We start from the raw sequence: 19921 nt of genomic DNA, 5'->3' as shown, positions 1-19921 counted from the left end.
ACACACACACACTTCCTCTCAACTTTCCTCTCTCTAGCTTGGAGAGGCAGATAATGCGGACACCGCCGCCTTCAGCTCCAGGGTGAGTTATCAGCCGCAAGGGCGATGGGCAGAACGTGCCGCCAAAGAGCCCATTAAGACCATGCTGGATCCAGACCCGAATTACTTCACCCCAATTAAAAACAGCACCCTGCATGACAGTGAACTGGAACCGCAGAATCTGAATCGGCTGCTCTCGGAGGTGAGAAAAGTTTCCTTGGTACAAGGGGCTTAACTGAGGTCGACTTTGCTGTCCACCTGCACCCCCACACCCTCTGTCTGAAAAACAGACCCCATGTCCTTTGAGTCCAGGGACAGAAGTCCAGGGACAAGCCTTGGAATGCTGTACTGTATTTAACACTTGATAGGGAGCCGCCCAGAGTGGCTGGGGAAACTCATCCAGATGGGCGGGGAATGTATGTATGTATGTATGTATAAATAAATAAATAAAATTATTATTATTATTATTATTATTATTATTATTATTATTATTGGAACTAATTTTCAGGGGTGGTACTTATTCCTGGAGCATGCTATGTGTGTGCCTTTCCGTGTGGCTAGAGTTCCTCTCCTTTCACCAATGAGCCCCCATCCACCTGGGAAGCAGGGAGAAATATTTCCCTTTTGGGCTGTGCTTTGGATGCGCTTCCATGGCTCTTGCTTGCGCCAGGAGGCTTGTGGCTTTTTGCAGCAGACCCTGCATCTGCTCCCCAGCTTTTAACAGCACACAAACCAACCAATCAAGGCAGGTGCTCTCTTACAAAACCAGATTATTGGAGGGTGCGGCTGCCTTGGGTTTCCTCAAGGGGACAAGCAGATTTTCCAGTTAGCCTTTGTGATTTTTTTTTTAGTTTGATTGAACCTGGAGTCTATCCATCAATGAGAGCTTTCGTGCACCTTTAAACTTATTTTGGAACCACTCTGCAGCCCTTGGATATTCCGGCTCCAGAAGATTTCTTACTTCCATCTTTTCTGCTGTCTTTGAATCCTCTTAAATTTTGGAAGGGAGAGTCACAGGGACTAATTCCCTTTTCACAGGCTATTTTTGGTTTTCCCTCCAGGCCAAGGACTACCCCAGCAGCATTATTGAAGATTTCCAGCAGTCAGATCTGTCCTCCGATGATGAGGCGAAAGAAGAGCTTGAAATCAGTGGGGACAGCCTGTGCCCCGAGCAGACTGGCAGCAAGACCCCTGAGAGCGAAAGGTCAGTCCTCACTTGGAGAACCTGCAGAACCTGGCCTGGGAGGAACTGCCCTTGAAGTCTGCAGGCTTACCGTCGAGTAAATGCGCTTAGGGTAGAGCTGCAGGACTTGCAGAGGGGGAGAGCCTGATGTGGTTTGGATTTGGCTGGAGACACCTCAAGGGCACACCCCGTTCTGCTGCCCTCTGGGGCCCTCTGCCCTTGAAGTTTTGAAAGAAGCTTGAACTGATGGATGGACGCTTTTCTCTCCACCCCCCGAGAATCACTGGCACTTTTTACCTTTCTTTAAAGGAGCTACATGAAGGAGCTGCTCCTTCAGCCGGCGTACCAGAAGGAAGCATCAAATACCAAGGAGAAGCTGCCAGACAAAATCTACTCTGCGACTTCCTTGGATTCAGAGGTCTCTGCTTTCAGCCACCAGCAAGAAGGTAGCCTGAAAGACGATTCCTGCTCACATCTGGGGTATTTTTTTGGTGCTTGAGCTGCAGAAGGGCTCTCCCCTCTCAGCTGGCCATTGTGCCCCCACCCCTGCCCAGTTAGTGCCAGTTTCCAGGGCCCAGTGAAGCAGGAAGACCTGGCTCTTGAAGTGCATGTGAGGGGGGAGCTATCTGCTGTGCCCAAGAAGAGATGATGGGGATGCAGCCTGCCTCGGCCTCTGTCCGCACCCTACAAATTGGGCTGGTAGAGGGGCAGCAGGAAGGGAATCTGCAGTCATGGTTGTCACAGCCCTCCCCAAAAAAGATCCCGCATGAAAGGTGAGGAAAAAGGGACTCAGAGCCGCAGGATGAGACCTTCCCCCATCCTCTATAAGTCAGCTGTAGGGAATGAGGTGTGCGTTTGCAGGAAAGGGAGAGTCAGGGAAAGGAGAAGCAGCATAGAATTGTAGAGTGGGAAGGGACCATGAGGGTCATCTAGTCCAACCCCCACCCGTGCAGGAATGTTTGCCCAATGTGAGTCTCGAACCCGCAGCCCTGAGTTTAAGCGTCTCGTGCTCTGCGGACTGAGCCATCCCGAGTTCATTCCTGTGCCAGATGATCCAGGAGATTTGGGTGGGAGAAGAAGCCAGTCCTTGGCCCAGAATCCAGAATGGCTTTGTAGTCCGTAGGCTGAGCTCTCCTCTGAGCTTTTTCTTCCTTTTCTTCCCCCCGGCCCTGGCTTTGTACAACGTGCCAATTGGACGCTCTAGTTTCGGAGGCAGAAACGGAAATGACCGATGTGGAGGAGAACTTCCAGCAGACCAGCTCTTTGCCCCAAACCCCCGAGCAAGAGAAATACCTGCGGAATCACTTTGAGACGCTGGCTGATGCCCAGGCGGAAGGTAAGGCCAGAGCGGCGACAATGAGCCGAATGTTGATATTTTCACCCCCTCCCATTGCGAGAATCTCCTGATATGGTTGGTGTTTTGAGAAAGGAGGAGGCAGAAAATGCTCTTCGCTTCTTCCGCTCCTGCCTGACTGCCTGTCTCTGTGTGTTTTGTAGTGACTAGCTGTAACTCTCATGCAAGCCAGTAGTTTAGTTTGTGGTAGCTATTAGAAATAAAAGAAGTTATACTGCACAGCTAGCTTCTGCGTTGTTTATACTCTGCTGAGTCTGGTGCTCACAATGCACAGTTGTGAGTCCAGTGCACTGAGACCTACTTTCCAGGATTGGAAGGTCTCTGGAAATGCTCCAGTCACCTAGCCCAGTCGGGGCAGAACCAGTTATTGAGCCCAGTCGATGACACCGGTTGAAAGGCGTACTGACACCAAACGGCGCAGCGGCCGCGCTCTTCCCATAAGCAAGAACCCCTCGCCTAATAGGCCCAGCCGGAGGGGCAGAGGGGCAGTTTCTCAGGGTGCTGTTCTTTTGATTCACTGACTACGTAACAAACCCTCTGGCAGGCCATTGACACTTTGACGGCAGATTAGCGGTCATTTGCCTCAGGTGTGTTTGTCAGTATCCACTTTTCAGCTACTGCTGGTTGGTGATATTATTAGCTGTATTTCTCTCCCAGCTTTTCCTCCAAGGAGCTGAAGGTGGGGTGCATGGTTCTCCCTCTCCTCATTTAACCCCCACAACAACCCTGAGAGATAGGCTAGGCTGAGAGGCAGTGACTGGTCCAAGGCGACCCAGTGAGCTTCATGGCCGGGTGGGGATTTGAACCCTGGTCTCCCAGGTCCCAGTCCACACTGGCTGGGTCAAGAACTTGGGAAAAGCTCCCGCTTGCTCTCCCCTTTTTGATGCAGAAAAGTTTGATGGCTGCCTAAAGGATCTGAAGGCGCCCGAGGAGGAAGAGGAGGAGGCGGCCTTGTTCCAGAACCCTCGCCTGAGCATATCTACCCGTTTTCTCTCCAGCTGCCAAAAAAATAGCAGGTGGGCAGATATATATCTATATTTTCAACCCTCCATTCATGAAAGAACAATCTGAGCGGCTGTGTTCCTTTCACACAGGTTTGCAGCTCCCTTTCTTCCGAGGCTCCGTCAGCACTCTCAGGCCGCTGCTGCAGACCAGCTGGCGGAGGAGAGTCTCCTGTCAGGCGAGCACAAGAAACCAGAGGCAAGTTGGCCGCCTGAGTCGAGGATGAGCCGCTGGGCTCAGCTGTTCCCTTTTGCATCTTGGCAGACGTCTTGTCTCCCAGCCCTTCTGTGAAGATTGGGTGCAGCCATGACTCAGTGGCAGCGGAACAGGGGCTCTGCAGGCAGAAGGGAATTTCCAGTTAAAAGGTCTCTGATAGCACAATGGAAAATAATAATAATATTATAATAATTTATTATTTATACCCCGCCCATCTGGCTGGGTTTCCCCAGCCACTCTGGGCGGCTTCCAACAAAAGATTAAAAATACATTAAAACATCAGTCATTAAAAATACATTAAAACATCAGTCATTAAAAACTTCCCTAAACAGGGCTGCCTTCAGATGTCTTCTAAACGTCAGGTAGTTGTTTATTTCTTTGACATCTGGTGGGAGGGCGTTCCACAGGGCAGGCGCCACCACCGAGAAGGCCCTCTGCCTGGTTCCTTGTAGCTTCACTTCTCGCAGGGAGGGAACAGCCAGAAGGCCCTCAGCGCTGGACCTCAGTGTCCGGGCAGAACGATGGGGGTGGAGACGCTCCTTCAGGCAGAGACGTAAGAAGGGGGGGGCAAGGAGGTGGTCCGCCCCGGATGCCACCCTGGGGGGGGGTGACAAGATGGCCCGCTGCCTCCCCCCAGCTGTAGAGTGGCCGAGGGTACAGGCACCAAGTGCACGGCAGCCCATACGGACAGCGCTTGAGTGGCAGCCCATATGGTTTGCCCCGCCCCCAGTGCCCCACACTGGCTGACTTAGAGGCTTCCTCCGCCACTGCCTTTAGGTATACAGGACCGAGGCCATTTAGGGTTTCAAGGTCAGCACTAATACTTTGAATTGTGCTTGGAAATGTCCTGGGAGCCAATGTAGGTCTTTCAGGGCCAGTGTTATGTGGTCTCAGAAAAGACCCCACAAGGCTGTTGTCTAGACCAGGGATGTCCAACACGTCGATTGCAATCTACTGGTCGATGCCTGCGAGGTTTTGGTAGATCCCAGTCGATCGCTGGCCCCCTTCTGCCCCCCCCCCCGCGCCAGCCTCTATTGTTACAGAAGGGAAGCCGGAGTTTAGAAACCGAGGCCGTTATCTGGCCAGCGATTGTAAGGTCAGTGGCTGCTTCTGTTAGTCCCTCCCTCAGAAGAGCTGTAAAAAATCCCTAAGCCCCCCCAGAACAGGGCATATTCCCTCCCCCAAAAAAGCTCCACAACTTTGATCTGAACCCCTAAAAAACAGGGGTCAATCACTGCCAGATTTTAATTTTGGAAGTAGATCACAGTCTCCCTGGTCTAGACAAATTGATGTCCTCAAAGGCAGCTTCGTGTGCACACTTCAGAGATGTAAATAAGGCTTTTCTTTGATCCTTCCACATTTGCAAACATAAATGACTTGAAAGCAGTTTAACTGGAACGTAACCCCCGCATAAACTGGGAGTTGCTCGTAACCGTTTAGTGTGTGTGAAATTCCCAGTGCATTCCTTGTTACACTGATGCAGCTGCGCTGGCTGTGGCTGATGGGAGTTGTAGTCTGGAAGCTCCAGAGGGCACCAGATTGGCAAATGCTGCACTGGCACCTCTATAGCCTGCTGAAATGCCCGAACTCTCTGGCCTCAGAGTCGATGCATGGGAAATGGTGGCTAGGTATTTTGCGGGCAAGGAAGGGACCCAGACCTTGGGTTTGGGACATCTGCAATGCTTTTAAACTTGTAGCCCGGGGGTTTGGTTTCTAATGGTCCATGATGTAACTGCTTTAGAAACCTTCTGAAGAAACCAGCTGTGAGCCGAAGGAAAAGCTTGACGCCAGAGCGTTCATCGCCTCAGGTAGGAAACTTTCTGGAATGTTGCGTTTGCAGCAGGTTTGTCATGTCGCAGAGGCAGAAATTATTACCGTTCCCTGTTGTGGAGAAACATTGGCTGCTGCAGAGTGTAGATTTGACTCTGTCGCTGTGTAGGGTGGATTTCCAGAAACGCCAGTTGATGCAATCAGTTCTCGTTCTTCTGATACCTTTGGAAACTGAAGAATGCTGTTGGGTGTGTTCCCCTCTTCCTCTTCTGGGAAGGCTCCAAATGTAGAAATCTCTCTCTTCCCGCCCCCCTCCCTATGTTCATAGAATCACAGGTCCTGGTCAAAAACTTTGAAATAAACCTGCAGCCTTTGTGCACCAAGTTTCAAGAGACTTTGCAGCTTTACGATAAGGTAAGCTATAGGAAAAGGCAGCAACGTAAGAACTTTTTCTAAAAATTCTTCTCCATCTACATATTTTTGGGGGGGTCATCAGTTTATCCTGTCAGATGTTTAGGAGATGGCTTATATAGGGCTGTGGGGTACTATTGTGGCAGTGTGGGTCCCTGGCATCCTTGTCCCAGCCCAGTTTCGGTCACGGGTGCGAATCCTGGGTGTGAAAGCGTTTGTCCTTTTGCTGTGCAGGTGACATCCTGCAGCGACTCCACGGAGGAGGAGCTTCTCCACGTTAAGAACCGGATGGTTAGCACTTTCTCCTGGATGAAAAGGGAGCTGGACTCCCGAGAGATCAAGAACAACACAGACGCGGCAACAGCCACAGACAGCCCATCGCCCTGGCAGAAGCGCCTTCAGGACAGCGAGACCCGCTCTCTCCTGAAGCATTACTCCGACTCGCTGCTGAACATGGTCCAGAAGAAGCTGGAGGAAACCCACAAGGCAGACGTCGCCTGAATCGCCCCAGGCAAGGGATACGTCTGCCCCGCCCCTGAACAAACTTTATTGTGGCGCTGAGCTCAAGAGAACGTGCCCATTAATTTCCGTGTGACTCCTGAGGAGTTAACAGCAGTCAAGAAGGGAACAGATTAGCGTTTATAACTCTAGTTTATAACTCTAGTCTCTATTTCCTGTGTATCCACACACACACACACACACAAATACTGACGAGTTGTCGTTGTTTTTAGCTTTTCCCAGAGACCTCTTATGAAAAGCATTCTTTATAAGAATGAGGGAAGTAGGAGGAGAAGCAGGTGTTGTAAGTTCTTACGGGTGCTCTGATATTCCCCCACGGTGCTTTCTTGTCCGTCTGTGTGAGTGTGAACGCTGCTTTGCAACAGCGGTTCTTAAACGTTTGCTGCTTTTTTCTTGGTTTTGAGAATTAATAAAATTGCATTAGATTTTGAAAAGTGTGTGTGTGTTGATTGGGTGGGACCCATTGCTGAATGCGCAAACTTCCTCTCATCCCCCTTCATGCTTCCCGGATCTTCTCCCAACCCTCTAGAAGAGATTTATGGGGGCACATAGAGAGCTGCGGTGGGGGTGGGGGGCGAGAGGAAGGTGAAGTCCCGTTGCACAAGCAGGAGTTATGTCCTGCTTATGGGCTTTATGTGAGTGTGTGGGGCTGTAACTCTATAGTGGAGCATTGCAGAGCCAACTTCAGGCAGGTCTGGGAACTACCGTATTTTTCGCTCCATAGGGCGCATCAGACCATAGGGCGCACCTAGTTTTTAGGGGGGGGATGAAGAAAAAAAATCTTATTTCCCCCCCCCCAGCCCCAAAGAGCAGCGTACAGGCTGCGCAACCTCTCCCTTCTGGAGGGGTTGCATGGGGCTATGGCACAAGCCAAGGCAGCCAGCGGGATGGATCCCGCTTGCTGTTTTGGCTTCCTCTTTAGCCCCACGCAACCTCTCCCTGCTGGGCTAAAGAAGCCATAGCCACGTGCAGCCTCTCCCTGCCGGAGGGGCTGCGCGCAGCTATCCCTGAAGCCTGGAGAGCGAGAGGGGTCGGTGTGCACCGACGCCTCTCGCTCTCCAGGCTTCAGCGAAAGCAACGCGTAGCCTCCGGAGCACGGAGGGAGCGCTCCCTCTGCACTTCGGAGGCTTCGCGTTGCTATCGCTGAAGCCAAGGAGCCTGCATTCGCTCCATAGGATGCGCACACATTTCCCCTCAATTTTTGGAGGGGAAAAAGTGCATCCTATAGAGCGAAAAATACGGTATCTTTGAAACCCTGGAGAGCTGTTGCCAGTTAGTGTCCACAGTACTGAGCTTGATGGAGCCATGGTCTGACTTGGTAGAAAAAAGACAGACACGGAACTGAGAAATTGCACAAAGCAAATGAAATACTGTGAAAATCCCTGAAACGAGAAGGAATCGACTAGAAATATTACCTTATGGAAATAAACTAAATAGTAAAAATCAAAAAGTTTAAGGAAAAAATTAGAAAAACCTAAAATTAAACAAAGCCTTAATGGGATGCCGGCTACAAACCTCATTTCACTGAACTATTATAATACAGTACTTCAGAATTTTGGGGAGTTCTACCCCCTTTTTTTGAATTTTGGTCATTTATGGTTTATGATTTTTCTATTTCTTTCTGAGGAAACTGAATAGTTCAGTGAAACGAGGTTTTGATTTTACTATTTAGTGTATTTCCATAAGATATTTTCACGGTACTTCATTTGTTTTGTGCAATGGTCTGACTTGGTAGCTTTCGACATTCCTAGCAGCTGACTAGGACTGGGCTTGGGGGGCAGCCTGATCCTATGCTTCGTACCATGAAAAGAGAGATTGAGACTAGACGGATCTTTGGTGCGCTGCAGGAGGGCACTTCCGTGTTCTTAAGACCTGCTGTTGAGAGCAAAACATTTATTTCTTTTATTTATTTCCGTTATCTCTTAAAAACATATGAAAGCAGCTTACAACAAACATACATAAATCTATACAGTAAAGAAGTATTAAAAATTAAGATCGGATATCAATTCACTATTGAGGTACAGTGTATTCTCAACTGCCTGCGTAAACCTGCTGGGGGAAAAAATTTTCAGCAAGCATTTAAAAGTCAAAACAGAAGGCTCCTGCTGAATGTCTAGTGGCAGAGAGTTCCACAGGACTGGGCCAATGACTGGGCCAAAGTCTCAGTTCCCTCTTGTTGCCAAATGTGCCTCGCCAACTCGGGGAATGACCAGTTACGATCCCAGTGATTGAGCTGGGATATTAGGGTTCAGGCAATTCCAGTTAGGCTTGACCAAAGTTGTTCAGGGCTTTGTAAATTAATACAAGGCTCTTGAACCTAACTCGGTAGCAGATGGAAATATGGAATAGTTACGGAATAAATACGGAAATGGGAGGCGCGAGGGACGGAATGGAATCTCCTGGAAGATGGCCGGGCTGTCTTGTCTCGAACCCTGATCAGGAGCACGTCCCACGGCAACTTTCTGCAGCAGCTCCCGGTTAGCAATACAGTAAAGGTAAGACCTCGGTTGAACTCTCCGGCTTGGTTTGTTAATCAAAACCTGAGAGAGAGAGAGAGAGATTCGGCTGCATAAAATCAAACTGCTCAGAAAGCTGTCCATGGAAACAGGTTTATTCAAATCTGAGCGAGACATGGAAATATGGCTCTGTTTGAAAGGAGAGATTTGTTTGCTTGCGAGCATCCGGGCCAAGTGCTGGAAAAACCCACCGGGAACCGGCTGCCCAAACAACCCCACTCCCAGTCTTGCTCACAGAGTGGGCCTTTTCTGCGGTGGCAGGAAGGCATTTCTCTCTTTTTTAAAAAAAATAATTTTTATTACTAATTTCAACATAACAAATTATCAAAAGCATATCATCTTCATTCCCCCGCCTTTTTTCCCCTTCCCAAGAAAAAACCATTACAAGACTTCCCTCAGCTCTTATCTCCAGTTTTTCAACACGTATTATTCTCTGCATATTATAAAATTGTAAAGATCCTTAAATTATCTATCTATTACGTTAACAATAATAACTTTGTGTATGTTTATTCAAAACCTGCCAAGGAGTCCAATTCATTTTGTATTGTTTTTTAAAGTAATTTGTAAAAAGTTCCCATTCTTCTTTAAAGCCACCGTTGTCCTTGTCTCGCAGTTTGTTTGTCAGTTTCGCCAGTTCTGCATAGTCTATCCATTTCCCCTGCCACTGTTCTTTTGTCGGGATTTCCTCATTCTTCCATCCTTGTGCTATTAGGACTCTTGCCGCCGTTGTCGCATACATCAATATATTTCTGAATTTCCTTGGCAGGTCTTTTCCTGCAATCCCTAACAGAAGGCATTTCTCGTACCTAGCCTTTGCCAACCTGCTTCATTGCAGGAAATCAGAGTTTGAACATTCTGTATGGCAGAACCCACCATTCTCTCTTGGGCTTCACTGTTGAACTGTTCCAACTGACCACAAACTTGACACGAGCCAACAGTGTGACGCGGCAGCTAAAAAAGCCAATGCAATTCTGGGCTGCATCAATAGGAGTATAGCATCTAGATCAAGGGAAGTAATAGTGCCACTGTATTCTGCTCTGGTCAGACCTCACCTGGAGTACTGTGTCCAGTTCTGGGCACCACAGTTCAAGAAGGACACTGACCAACTGGAACGTGTCCAGAGGAGGGCAACCAAAATGGTCAAAGGCCTGGAAACGATGCCTTATGAGGAACGGCTAAGGGAGCTGGGCATGTTTAGCCTGGAGAAGAGGAGGTTAAGGGGTGATATGATAGCTGTTAAGTCGTGGGTTGACATAGCAGCCGGCACAGCGATTTCTTCAAGTAGCTCTTTATTATGGTAAGCTGGAATAGAACTGACTGCGAACAGCTCAGCCGGCCTGTATTTATAGGCAGCCGGCTGTCAACATTGTAACCACAACAGCCCAGAGTTCCCGCCTAAAATAACAGACGCGGACCTGAGTGAAAACTATCTACAGACCTGAGTGAAAACTATATACAGTATCCCCCTGTTGGCCCAGGGTGAAACTACACTACATAACACCCCTCCCCACCGAGATAAGGCGTTAGTTACAATCGTAATGGTTTCCTTATATACAGCACTACGCGTAATGGTTCAATTAAGCACAAAAGCATATCGGTTACATTTCCCATACTTAGACCAACAGTGATACCTGTCCAACAACATAGTCCTTTAAATAAGTTGGGCGCTTGGAAACTCTGCCAGACCGCCGGGGACTGGTAGCCAAGTCCGGAGGGCCACACAGTTCTCGCTGAGGCTGTGGTGCGACCCTAGGTGGCGTTGGAACCAACTCCCCTGGATCCGCTGCTGTGGGTGGAGCCTCCGCAAGTGGAGTGGTCTGAGTCTGTTCTGAAACGGCTTGGTTCGGCTCCACGCTGGCAGCTTGCGAGGGAGGTGTAGGTGGGGCCTCGCCATCTGTACGTGTCTCTTCTGGAGCCGCAAGCGCAGTTGGGGGCACCTCGGTAGTGTCCAAGTCCCCAACCCTGCGCCTAAGCTGGTCTATGTGCCGTCGCCACAAGCGTCCGTCTTCAAGTGCCACCTGGTACGAGCGAGGTCCAGTGACTCCCACTACTGTGGCTGGCACCCAAGGGATGTCCCCCACATAGTTCCGGGCAAAGACCTGGTTTCCTGGGACGAATGACCGTGGTGCGTTGGCACAGCCTGGGGGTTCAGCCACGGCAAAGTCTGGGTGTAGCCGGTCGAGCGGTGACCTGAGGCGGCGGCCCATAAGCAGTTCAGCAGGACTCCTCCCTGTGGCCGCATGAGGGGTGATGTGTTGCACGAACAAGTATTCGGCGACCCGCTCATGCCAGTCTCCCCGGTCCAGGCGCGCCAGTGCCTCTTTTGTCGAGCGCACCATTCTTTCCGCTTGCCCGTTGCTGGATGGATGAAAAGGTGCCGTTAGGGCATGGCGGATGCCCAGTCCCAAAAGATACCGCTCAAACGTGCCTGACGTGAACTGTGGTCCGTTGTCAGAGACAAGGACATCAGGACACCCATGCGTTGCAAACAGGCCTCGCAGCACCCGGATGACAGCTTCGGTAGTGGTGGAGGGCATCAGGGCGACCTCCAGCCATTTGGAATAGGCGTCCCCCACTACCATAAAGGTCCGGCCGTGAAAGGGGCCAGCCAGATCGATGTGCACCCTCGACCAGGGTGTCTTTGGCGTCTCCCAGGTGTGTCCCTTAGCTGCCGGTGGTGCAGGCCTCGACTCCTGGCACGCTTGACAGGCGGACACCCAGGCAGTGATGGCATCGTCCATATTAGGCCACCAGACGTAACACCGAGCCAACGCCTTCATTTTGACAATTCCCGGGTGGCCAACGTGCAGAGCCTCCAGGACGCGCTGACGGAGTCCCTGGGGAATCACGACGCGGTCTCCCCACAGCAGGCAGCCACGATGAGCTGAGAGTTCATGTTGTCTGGTTGCGAAGGGCTGGAACTCCGATGCAACAGGCCCTTGTGGCCACCCCCTCCACACCCAGTTGAGCACCCGGCTGATGGTGCGATCCTGGGCAGATGCGGAGGCCACAGTGGCAGCCGATACAGGCGCTGCCGGAAGATCCTCAATCAGAAGGAGCGATGAAGCTGGAGCCGGGTCTTCCACAAATGCTGGAAGAGGGCAACGGCTGAGGGCGTCGGCATGGCCCATCGATTTCCCCGGGCGATGGATGAGCCGGTAGTGGTAGGCAGCCAGGAAAACAGTCCATCGCAGCATGCGTGGTGAGAGGACCGGTGGAGTTGGACGATCACCGGCGAGGAGGCCCAGGAGTGGCTTGTGGTCAGTGATGAGGTCAAAAGTCCTGCCATAGAGGTATTCATGGAACCTCTTCACTCCAGCCACAAGTGCTAATGCCTCCTTGTCGAGCTGGCTGTAATTCCGTTCCGTCGGAGATAGTGTCCTGGAAAAGTAGGCGAGCGGTGCTTCTCTTCCATCTGGAAAACGGTGACTAAGGACAGCACCGATGCCAAAAGGTGAGGCGTCGCAGGCAAGGACCAGCGGCCTGGATTCACTGTACTGTACCAGCACACTGTCTGAAGAAAGGAGAGCCTTGACCGCGTTGAAGGCCGCCGTCTCCCGATGACCCCAGGCCCAAGGCGTCTTAGTGCTAAGGAGTCGGTGAAGAGGCTCAGCCACTGTGGCTTTGTGGGGCAGGAACATGTTATAAAAGTTCAGCAGCCCCAGGAATGCCTGCAACTCCGTTTTGTTCTTTGGGGTGGGGGCCTGCTGGATAGCGCGGATCTTGGATGTGGTTGGATGAAGACCGGAGGCATCGATAAGATAGCCCAGGAACTCTACCTGTGGAACGGCGATCTGGCACTTGTCCCTCTTTACCTTGAGCCCGGCCTCCTGGAACCTGGTCAGCACGGCACGGAGGCGCTCGAACAGCTGCTGGTGTGAGTCTGCAGACACCAAGACGTCATCAAAATATGGTACCACGCCCGGAAGCCCTTGCAGGAGACGCTCCATAAGGCTTTGGAAGATGCCAGGAGCCACACTCACCCCGAACTGCAACCGGCGGCAACGGAAAGCCCCCCCGGTGGGTGACGATCGTCTGGGCTTCAGCAGTGGCATCATCGACTGGCAGTTGTTGATAGGCTTGGGCAAGGTCCAGCTTAGCGAAGACCTTACCCTCACCCAGGGAATGCAGCAGGTGTTGGACAACAGGAACCGGGTAAGCGTGCTGCTGAAGTGCCTTGTTGATCGTGCACTTGTAGTCAGCGCAGATTCTCACCGACCCATCTGGCTTGACAGGCGTGACGATGGGGGTTTCCCACTTTGCGTGGTCAACCGGCTCCAAAACTCCTTGGGCGATCAGTTTGTCCAGTTGTTCGTCCACCTTAGCCTTGAGAGCAAAGGGAACCCGGCGTGGCTTTAGCTTGATGGGGGCGACTTGTGGATCAAGGCTAAAGGAGATGGGCGTACCTGTATATTGGCCCAAGGTGCCGTCAAAAACCTCGGCAAAGTCTTTGACCAGACCCTCAGTCTCTGCGTTAGAGATGCAGTTGATGCCGGTGACTTCCAGGCCGAGGGCATCAAACCAGTCTAGCCCTAGGAGGCTTGGCCGCTGACCTTCGACCACCACCAACCGGAGCAGGCCCGAAAAATCCTTGAAGGCGATCCGGAACCGGCCAACGCCTACCACGGGAATGTCGTTTCCCTGGTAGTCTCTCAGGTGTACGCGGTGAGAGTCGAGTTGCCTTTTGGACACTCTGGGTACCAGTCTTTTGATGGTGCTCCATGACACGATGGACAGGGCAGACCCGGTGTCGATCTCCATGTCACATGGAGCTCCTTCAATGAGCACCGTGACGTTCAGCTTGCGTCGCGTAGGCGAGTCGGTTTGGCCAATCGTGGTTCCAGACGGGCAGCGGCAGTTGGTGAGAGCGAAACAACTTTCCTTGGCAGACTGGAGTGAAGACTTGGACTTGCGAGTCGATGAAGGGGGGGTGTCAGACGGAGCCGATCGGCAGACCTTAGCGATGTGGCCCCTTCTGGAACACTTCCTACAGATGGCGTCTCTGAATCGACACTTGGCACGGGAATGGTTGCCTCCGCAGCCAGCACATTCCGGTTGGCCCTTGGACTTCTGTTGGAACTTCCTGCGCTCCCGCTTTGTCTGGTGCACGTCATCGTCTTCACTGGAGGATGCCTCCTCACTGCTGGCCTCTTCATGATGCACCGGAACTGGCTCCCTAGCAAGACGCGGGCTGCTGGACTTGCGGATCTCCTGGGCGGAGCGTTCAGCAGCTTCTGAGGCCACAGCCTCCTCAATGGCTTTCTGTAGCGTGAGGTCTGGCTTGGCTAGGAGGCGCCGTTGCAGATGGATGTCCCGGACCCCGCAGACGATTCGATCCATCAGGGCATCGTCTAAGTCTCGGAACTCACAGTGCATCCCATCCTCGTCGCCAGTGTTAGGTGGTGGGTTGACATAGCAGCCGGCACAGCGATTTCTTCAAGTAGCTCTTTATTATGGTAAGCTGGAATAGAACTGACTGCGAACAGCTCAGCCGGCCTGTATTTATAGGCAGCCGGCTGTCAACATTGTAACCACAACAGCCCAGAGTTCCCGCCTAAAATAACTGCCGCGGACCTGAGTGAAAACTATCTACAGACCTGAGTGAAAACTATATACAGTATCCCCCTGTTGGTGTAGTTGTTGATTGACTCCCCCTCTGCCTGGTTCCGGTGGTAGAATGCATGGCGGGCAGCAATCTTGGACGGCTTTGGTGCGTAGTGGTTGCGGAGCTTCTCTTGGATCGTGTCCCATGGTGTTGCCTGGACTGCTTCAGGCGCAACCAACGCTCGGGCCGTCTCAAACACCTCAGGCCCACAGAGGCTGAGGAATAGGCCCCGCTTCCGCTCCTGTGATACTTCTGTCAGCTCGTTGGCTTGGAGGTAGCAGTCGAACCGAGCGAGGTAGGAGTCCCATGATTCAGAGGCTGGCACAAAAAGCGGTAGAGGCACAAGTGAAGCCATGATCCCGATGCCGGCGTGAAGGGCGATGGATGGAACACAGTGCTCTAGCCAGAACAGTCAGCTCTGAATTGGTTCTGCCCAGTGATTTCGCTCAGTGATTTCGCTCTGTGATTCAGCTCAGTGATTCAGCTCAGTTCAGAGGCTGGCCGCATCTGGCTGTGCTCTGATGTCCATCTATCCCATCCTCGTCGCCAGTGTTAAGTCGTGGGTTGACATAGCAGCCGGCACAGCGATTTCTTCAAGTAGCTCTTTATTATGGTAAGCTGGAATAGAACTGACTGCGAACAGCTCAGCCGGCCTGTATTTATAGGCAGCCGGCTGTCAACATTGTAACCACAACAGCCCAGAGTTCCCGCCTAAAATAACAGACGCGGACCTGAGTGAAAACTATCTACAGACCTGAGTGAAAACTATATACAGTATCCCCCTGTTGGCCCAGGGTGAAACTACACTACATAACAATAGCCATGTTCAAATATATAAAAGGATGTCACATAGAGGAGGGAGAAAGGTTGTTTTCTGCTGCTCCAGAGAAGCGGACACGGAGCAATGGATCCAAACTACAAGAAAGAAGATTCCACCTAAACATTAGGAAGAACTTCCTGACAGTAAGAGCTGTTTGACAGTGGAATTTGCTGCCAAGGAGTGTGGTGGAGTCTCCTTCTTTGGAGGTCTTTAAGCAGAGGCTTGACAACCATATGTCAGGAGTGCTCTGATGGTGTCTCCTGCTTGGCAGGGGGTTGGACTCGATGGCCCTTGTGGTCTCTGTTAATGGTTTCAGAACTCACAGAGTTAAAGAGTTCTGGTGACGTCTCTTTCCTGAGGCGTGGTTAGAAACACTTAAGGGAGGGGTTTGACTCTAAGTGTTTCAGTCTGACTCTCGAACGCTATGCGAGAGGGAGAATGTGTCAGTTCTCGCCAGGTCTGAATTTATGATGTTATTCTTCATGATTAAAGGCAAGAGGAGATAAGGACTGCCTTGTGTCTGCTCTGATTTATTCCACACGTGCTGCACTTTGCTTCTCACTGCTGTGTTTCGCTCTGCTACCGGCAAGAGAAAGAGGCCTGAGGAGGACTTTTGCAGGAGGCACGTGAAATATACTCAGAGTCGCAAAGTGATTTCATGCTCTTTATTCAGCTCATAGTGGTGAGGAGGAATGAATAAATGTCCCCTCACAGTATCTGCTTTATATACATTATTTACACAATGGGCTGCACATGATTGGCTAATTCTGGAATTCTACTGTAAGCCAATCAGGTTGTGGATTCACTTCTATCTGGAGCAGGATTGGGTGGTTCCTGCCAACCAATCATACTGCTGCATTGTTCTAGGACCAATCAGACTGCTGCATTCTGAATCCTATTGTTCTAGGACCAATCAGACTGCTGCCTTTTGGATCCTATTGTTCTAGGACCAATCAGACTGCTACAGTTTGGATCCTATTCAACTCAGTACATAACACCCCTCCCCTCTAAGTTCCAGTCCTGCCCGGGAGGTCGCATTCATAGTCCTCAAGGTATGCCGGCGGCCTACGTGTGCGTTGTGGCCTGGGGTGTTCCCTGGTCCGGGCTCCGGGTTCTGGCTCGTGTTCCAAGGATGCTGGCTGTGATGCGGCTGTTTGGTCTGGTGCAACCGGCTCGCTCAGTCGTGGTTCTGGTTCCGGTGTCCTTTCGGCCTCACGGGTCCTCTCTGTATTTACTGATTCTGCCTCTCCTGCTGGCCCCTCCTGCTCTATGGGCCTCACTGCCCCGCTGTTCCCTTGGGACTCCTCTGACCTGTCCTCCTCCTGGTTTTCTCCCGGGAATCGTCGCCGTATCTGGTCGCAGTGGCGGCGCCAGCATTGCCCCCCATCCGTTAGCACCTCGTACGACACGGGGCCAGTGACCCTGGTGATTGTGGCGGGTACCCATGCTGGGCCTGCCCCAAAATTCTTTGCGTACACTGGGTCCTGGGCCTCGAAGGTCCGGGGGTTCCTGCCTTCCCCCACCACTACCTCATCCTGAGCTCTATCGGGGTGAAGGCGGTCCAATCTGATTGCAAGGCGCCGACCCATTAGTAGTTCAGCGGGGCTCCGGCCAGTCGTTGAGCTGGGGGTGCTGTGCTGTGCTAGAAGGAATGTGGCAAGGCGGTACTCCCAGTCCCCTTGCGTCATGCGGCGAAGGGTGTCCTTGGTGGTCCGCACCATGCGTTCTGCTTGGCCATTGGTGGCAGGGTGGAACGGCGCCGAACGGATGTGGCGGATGGCGTTCTGCGCTGTGAAGGTTTGGAATTCTCCTGACGTAAATGCAGTCCCGTTGTCTGAGACGAGAGTGTCAGGGAGCCCGTGGGTTGCAAACAGCCTGCGTAGTACCCGGATGGCTGCGGACGTGGAAGTGGACGGTACCAGTGCGACTTCCAGCCATTTGGTGTAGGAGTCCACCACTATGAAGAATGTTTTCCCCTGAAAGGGGCCAGCGAAATCCACATGCAGGCGTGACCATGGTGCTCGGGCGGACTCCCAGGACTGGACTGGGGCCCTTGGGGGGTCTGGGCGGGATTCTTGGCAGGCCTGGCAGTGTTTGACCCAGGCCTCTATCTCTCCATCGATCCCCGGCCACCACACATAACTCCTGGCAAGGGCCTTCATTCTTACTACCCCTGGATGTGTCTCGTGTAGGGCTGTGAGGACCCTTTTGCAGAGGGGCTGGGGAACAACGACTCTGCTTCCCCATAACAGGCACCCCTTGTGGGCCGACAGTTCATGTTTGCGGGTTGTGTAGCCGGCGAATTCTGGCCCGGGGCTGCTGCTGGGCCATCCCCTCCACACCCAGTCCAGGACCCGGGAGATGACCCTATCTTTCTTGGAATGGTGTGCAACTTCTTGTGCCTGAATGGGGCGGTCGGGAAGCAGCTCCAGGCTCATAACCTCTTGTGCAGGTGCTGGGTCAGGGCCTGTTTCCGGTAGTGGTAGCCTGCTGAGGGCGTCCGCATGGCCCATCGCCTTCCCAGGTCGGTGAATCAGTGCATACTGGTAGCTGGCAAGGAAAATTGACCACCTGAGGACGCGAGGAGACAGCACTTGGGGGGTCTGCTTTTCGGGGGCAAACAAGCCAAGCAACGGCTTGTGGTCAGTCACCACGGTGAAGGGCCGCCCGTACAAGAAATCATGGAATTTTTTTACTCCCTTTACGATTGCCAGACCCTCCTTGTCGATTTGCGAGTAGTTCCGCTCGGTTGTGTTGAGTGTCTGGGAAAAGTACGCCACCGGTACCTCTCTTCCATCCGGGAGTTGGTGCCCCAGGACAGCTCCAATGCCATAGGGTGAGGCGTCGCATGCTAGCACCACCGGCAGCCTCTCGTCGAAGTGTGCCAAGACCGAGTTTGAGACAAGCAAGTCCTTGACTGCCTGGAATGCGGCCTCCTGGCGCTGGCCCCACACCCAAGGGGCCCGCTTGTCCAGGAGTCTGTGTAGGGGCTCCGCTACCGCCGCCTTGTGGGGAAGGAAGGAATGGTAAAAGTTCAATAGTCCCAAGAAGGCCTGAAGTTCAGTCTTGCTCTTGGGCGCTGGGGCATCACAAATGGCCCGTACCTTGTCCCCAGTCGGGTGGACCCCTTCTGCGTCCACCATAAATCCCAGAAAGTCCACCTGAGGCACTCCTAGTAGACATTTTTCCCGCTTCACCTTGAGACCCGCCGTCTGGAAACGGTGCAGAACGGTGCGGAGGCGGTCCTCAAACTCCTCTGGTGTGGGGCCGGCAATCAACACATCATCGAAGAAGGGGGTGACGCCAGGAATCCCTTTAAGGAGAGAGTCCATTATATTCTGGAATATGCCTGGTGCCACGCTGACACCGAATTGCAGCTGCTTTACCCTGAACGCTCCTCTGTGCGTCACAATCGTCTGTGCCTCTGCTGTGGCCTCATCTACTGGCAGCTGTTGATATGCTTGGGCCAAGTCCAGCTTGCCAAAAATTTTCGACCCAGCCAGGGTGGCAAGGACATGGCTGACCACTGGCACTGGGTATGCGTGGGCCGTGAGGGCCTTGTTTATGGTACATTTGTAGTCTGCGCAGATGCGGACCGAACCATTAGGCTTGACGGGTGTGACGATTGGGGTTTCCCAGGGAGCATTAGGCACCGGCTCCAGCACTCCTTGCTCTACGAGTCGGTCCAATTCCTCGTCTATACGGGGTTTCAAGGCGAACGGGACCCGGCGGGCCTTGAGCCTGACCGGTCGTACTGCGGGGTCAAGCTGTAGCGCAATGGGGGGGCCCGTATACTGTCCCAATTTCCCATCGAAAACCCCTGGAAATTCCTTGCATATGGCGTCCACGTCCACTTGTAAGCTAGTGTGGTTCACCCCGGTGACAGCTAGCCCCAGTGGTCCAAACCATGCCAATCCCAGTAAGCTAATGTAGGGGCCCTTGACCACAAGCAAGTCCAGTTGCCGCGTCCGCCCTCGGTATTGCACCCTGAAGGTCCCCACCCCCATTGTGGGGACCTTACGTTTCTGGAAGTCCCGGAGGGTGAATGGGGCCGGCCTGAGTTTGGGACCCCCAGTGGGACACAGTTTCCTTAAGGTCCTTGCCGAGATTATGGATAGAGTTGAACCCGTGTCAAGCTCCATGCGGCATGGGGCCCCCTCTATCTGTACCTCTACATAAATTTTCTCTACGTTGGGGTGGGGCAACTGGTATACCTGGAAGTCCGTGAGCTCCGTCGAGTTGCCTTGGTGCGTTGGGCCCCGGGACCTGGGGCTCTTGGATTGGTCATCTGATGCCTGGTGTCGGGTGGGCCGAGCCCGACACACCCGGGCGATGTGTCCCGATTTTCTGCACTGCCTGCACTCTGCGTTGCGGAAACGGCAGGTCCTCCTCTCGTGACTCTCCCCGCAGCTTGCGCAGTTCCCTCCTTCTCGTCGAGGCAGCTGTGGTCTGTGCGCTGCTTGAGTGCGCTGCTGTACTCGGTGCA

At 52.6% G+C, this 19921-nt stretch overlaps 1 protein-coding gene across 2 annotated transcripts in view; it reads left to right on the top strand.

Annotated features, from left to right (window-relative positions):
- WDR62 (WD repeat domain 62) overlaps window positions 1-6928 on the top strand; it is a 33409-nt gene extending 26481 nt beyond the window's left edge. For both annotated transcript variants that reach the window (XM_081018603.1, XM_081018602.1), the window contains exons 22-30: window positions 38-241; window positions 1101-1243; window positions 1532-1668; window positions 2427-2558; window positions 3466-3592; window positions 3671-3776; window positions 5536-5602; window positions 5893-5978; window positions 6210-6928. In XM_081018603.1, coding sequence (XP_080874729.1) covers window positions 38-241; window positions 1101-1243; window positions 1532-1668; window positions 2427-2558; window positions 3466-3592; window positions 3671-3776; window positions 5536-5602; window positions 5893-5978; window positions 6210-6476 — 1269 coding nt within the window. In that variant the 3' untranslated portion in view covers window positions 6477-6928. The remainder of the gene's footprint in view (window positions 1-37; window positions 242-1100; window positions 1244-1531; window positions 1669-2426; window positions 2559-3465; window positions 3593-3670; window positions 3777-5535; window positions 5603-5892; window positions 5979-6209) is intronic.
- The last annotated feature ends 12993 nt before the right edge of the window (window positions 6929-19921 follow it).

Source organism: Podarcis pityusensis (genome assembly GCF_964106645.2).
Source record: "Podarcis pityusensis genome assembly, chromosome: 8".
NCBI lineage: Eukaryota > Metazoa > Chordata > Lepidosauria > Squamata > Lacertidae > Podarcis > Podarcis pityusensis.
This window is presented reverse-complemented; position numbering and strand designations above follow the sequence as displayed.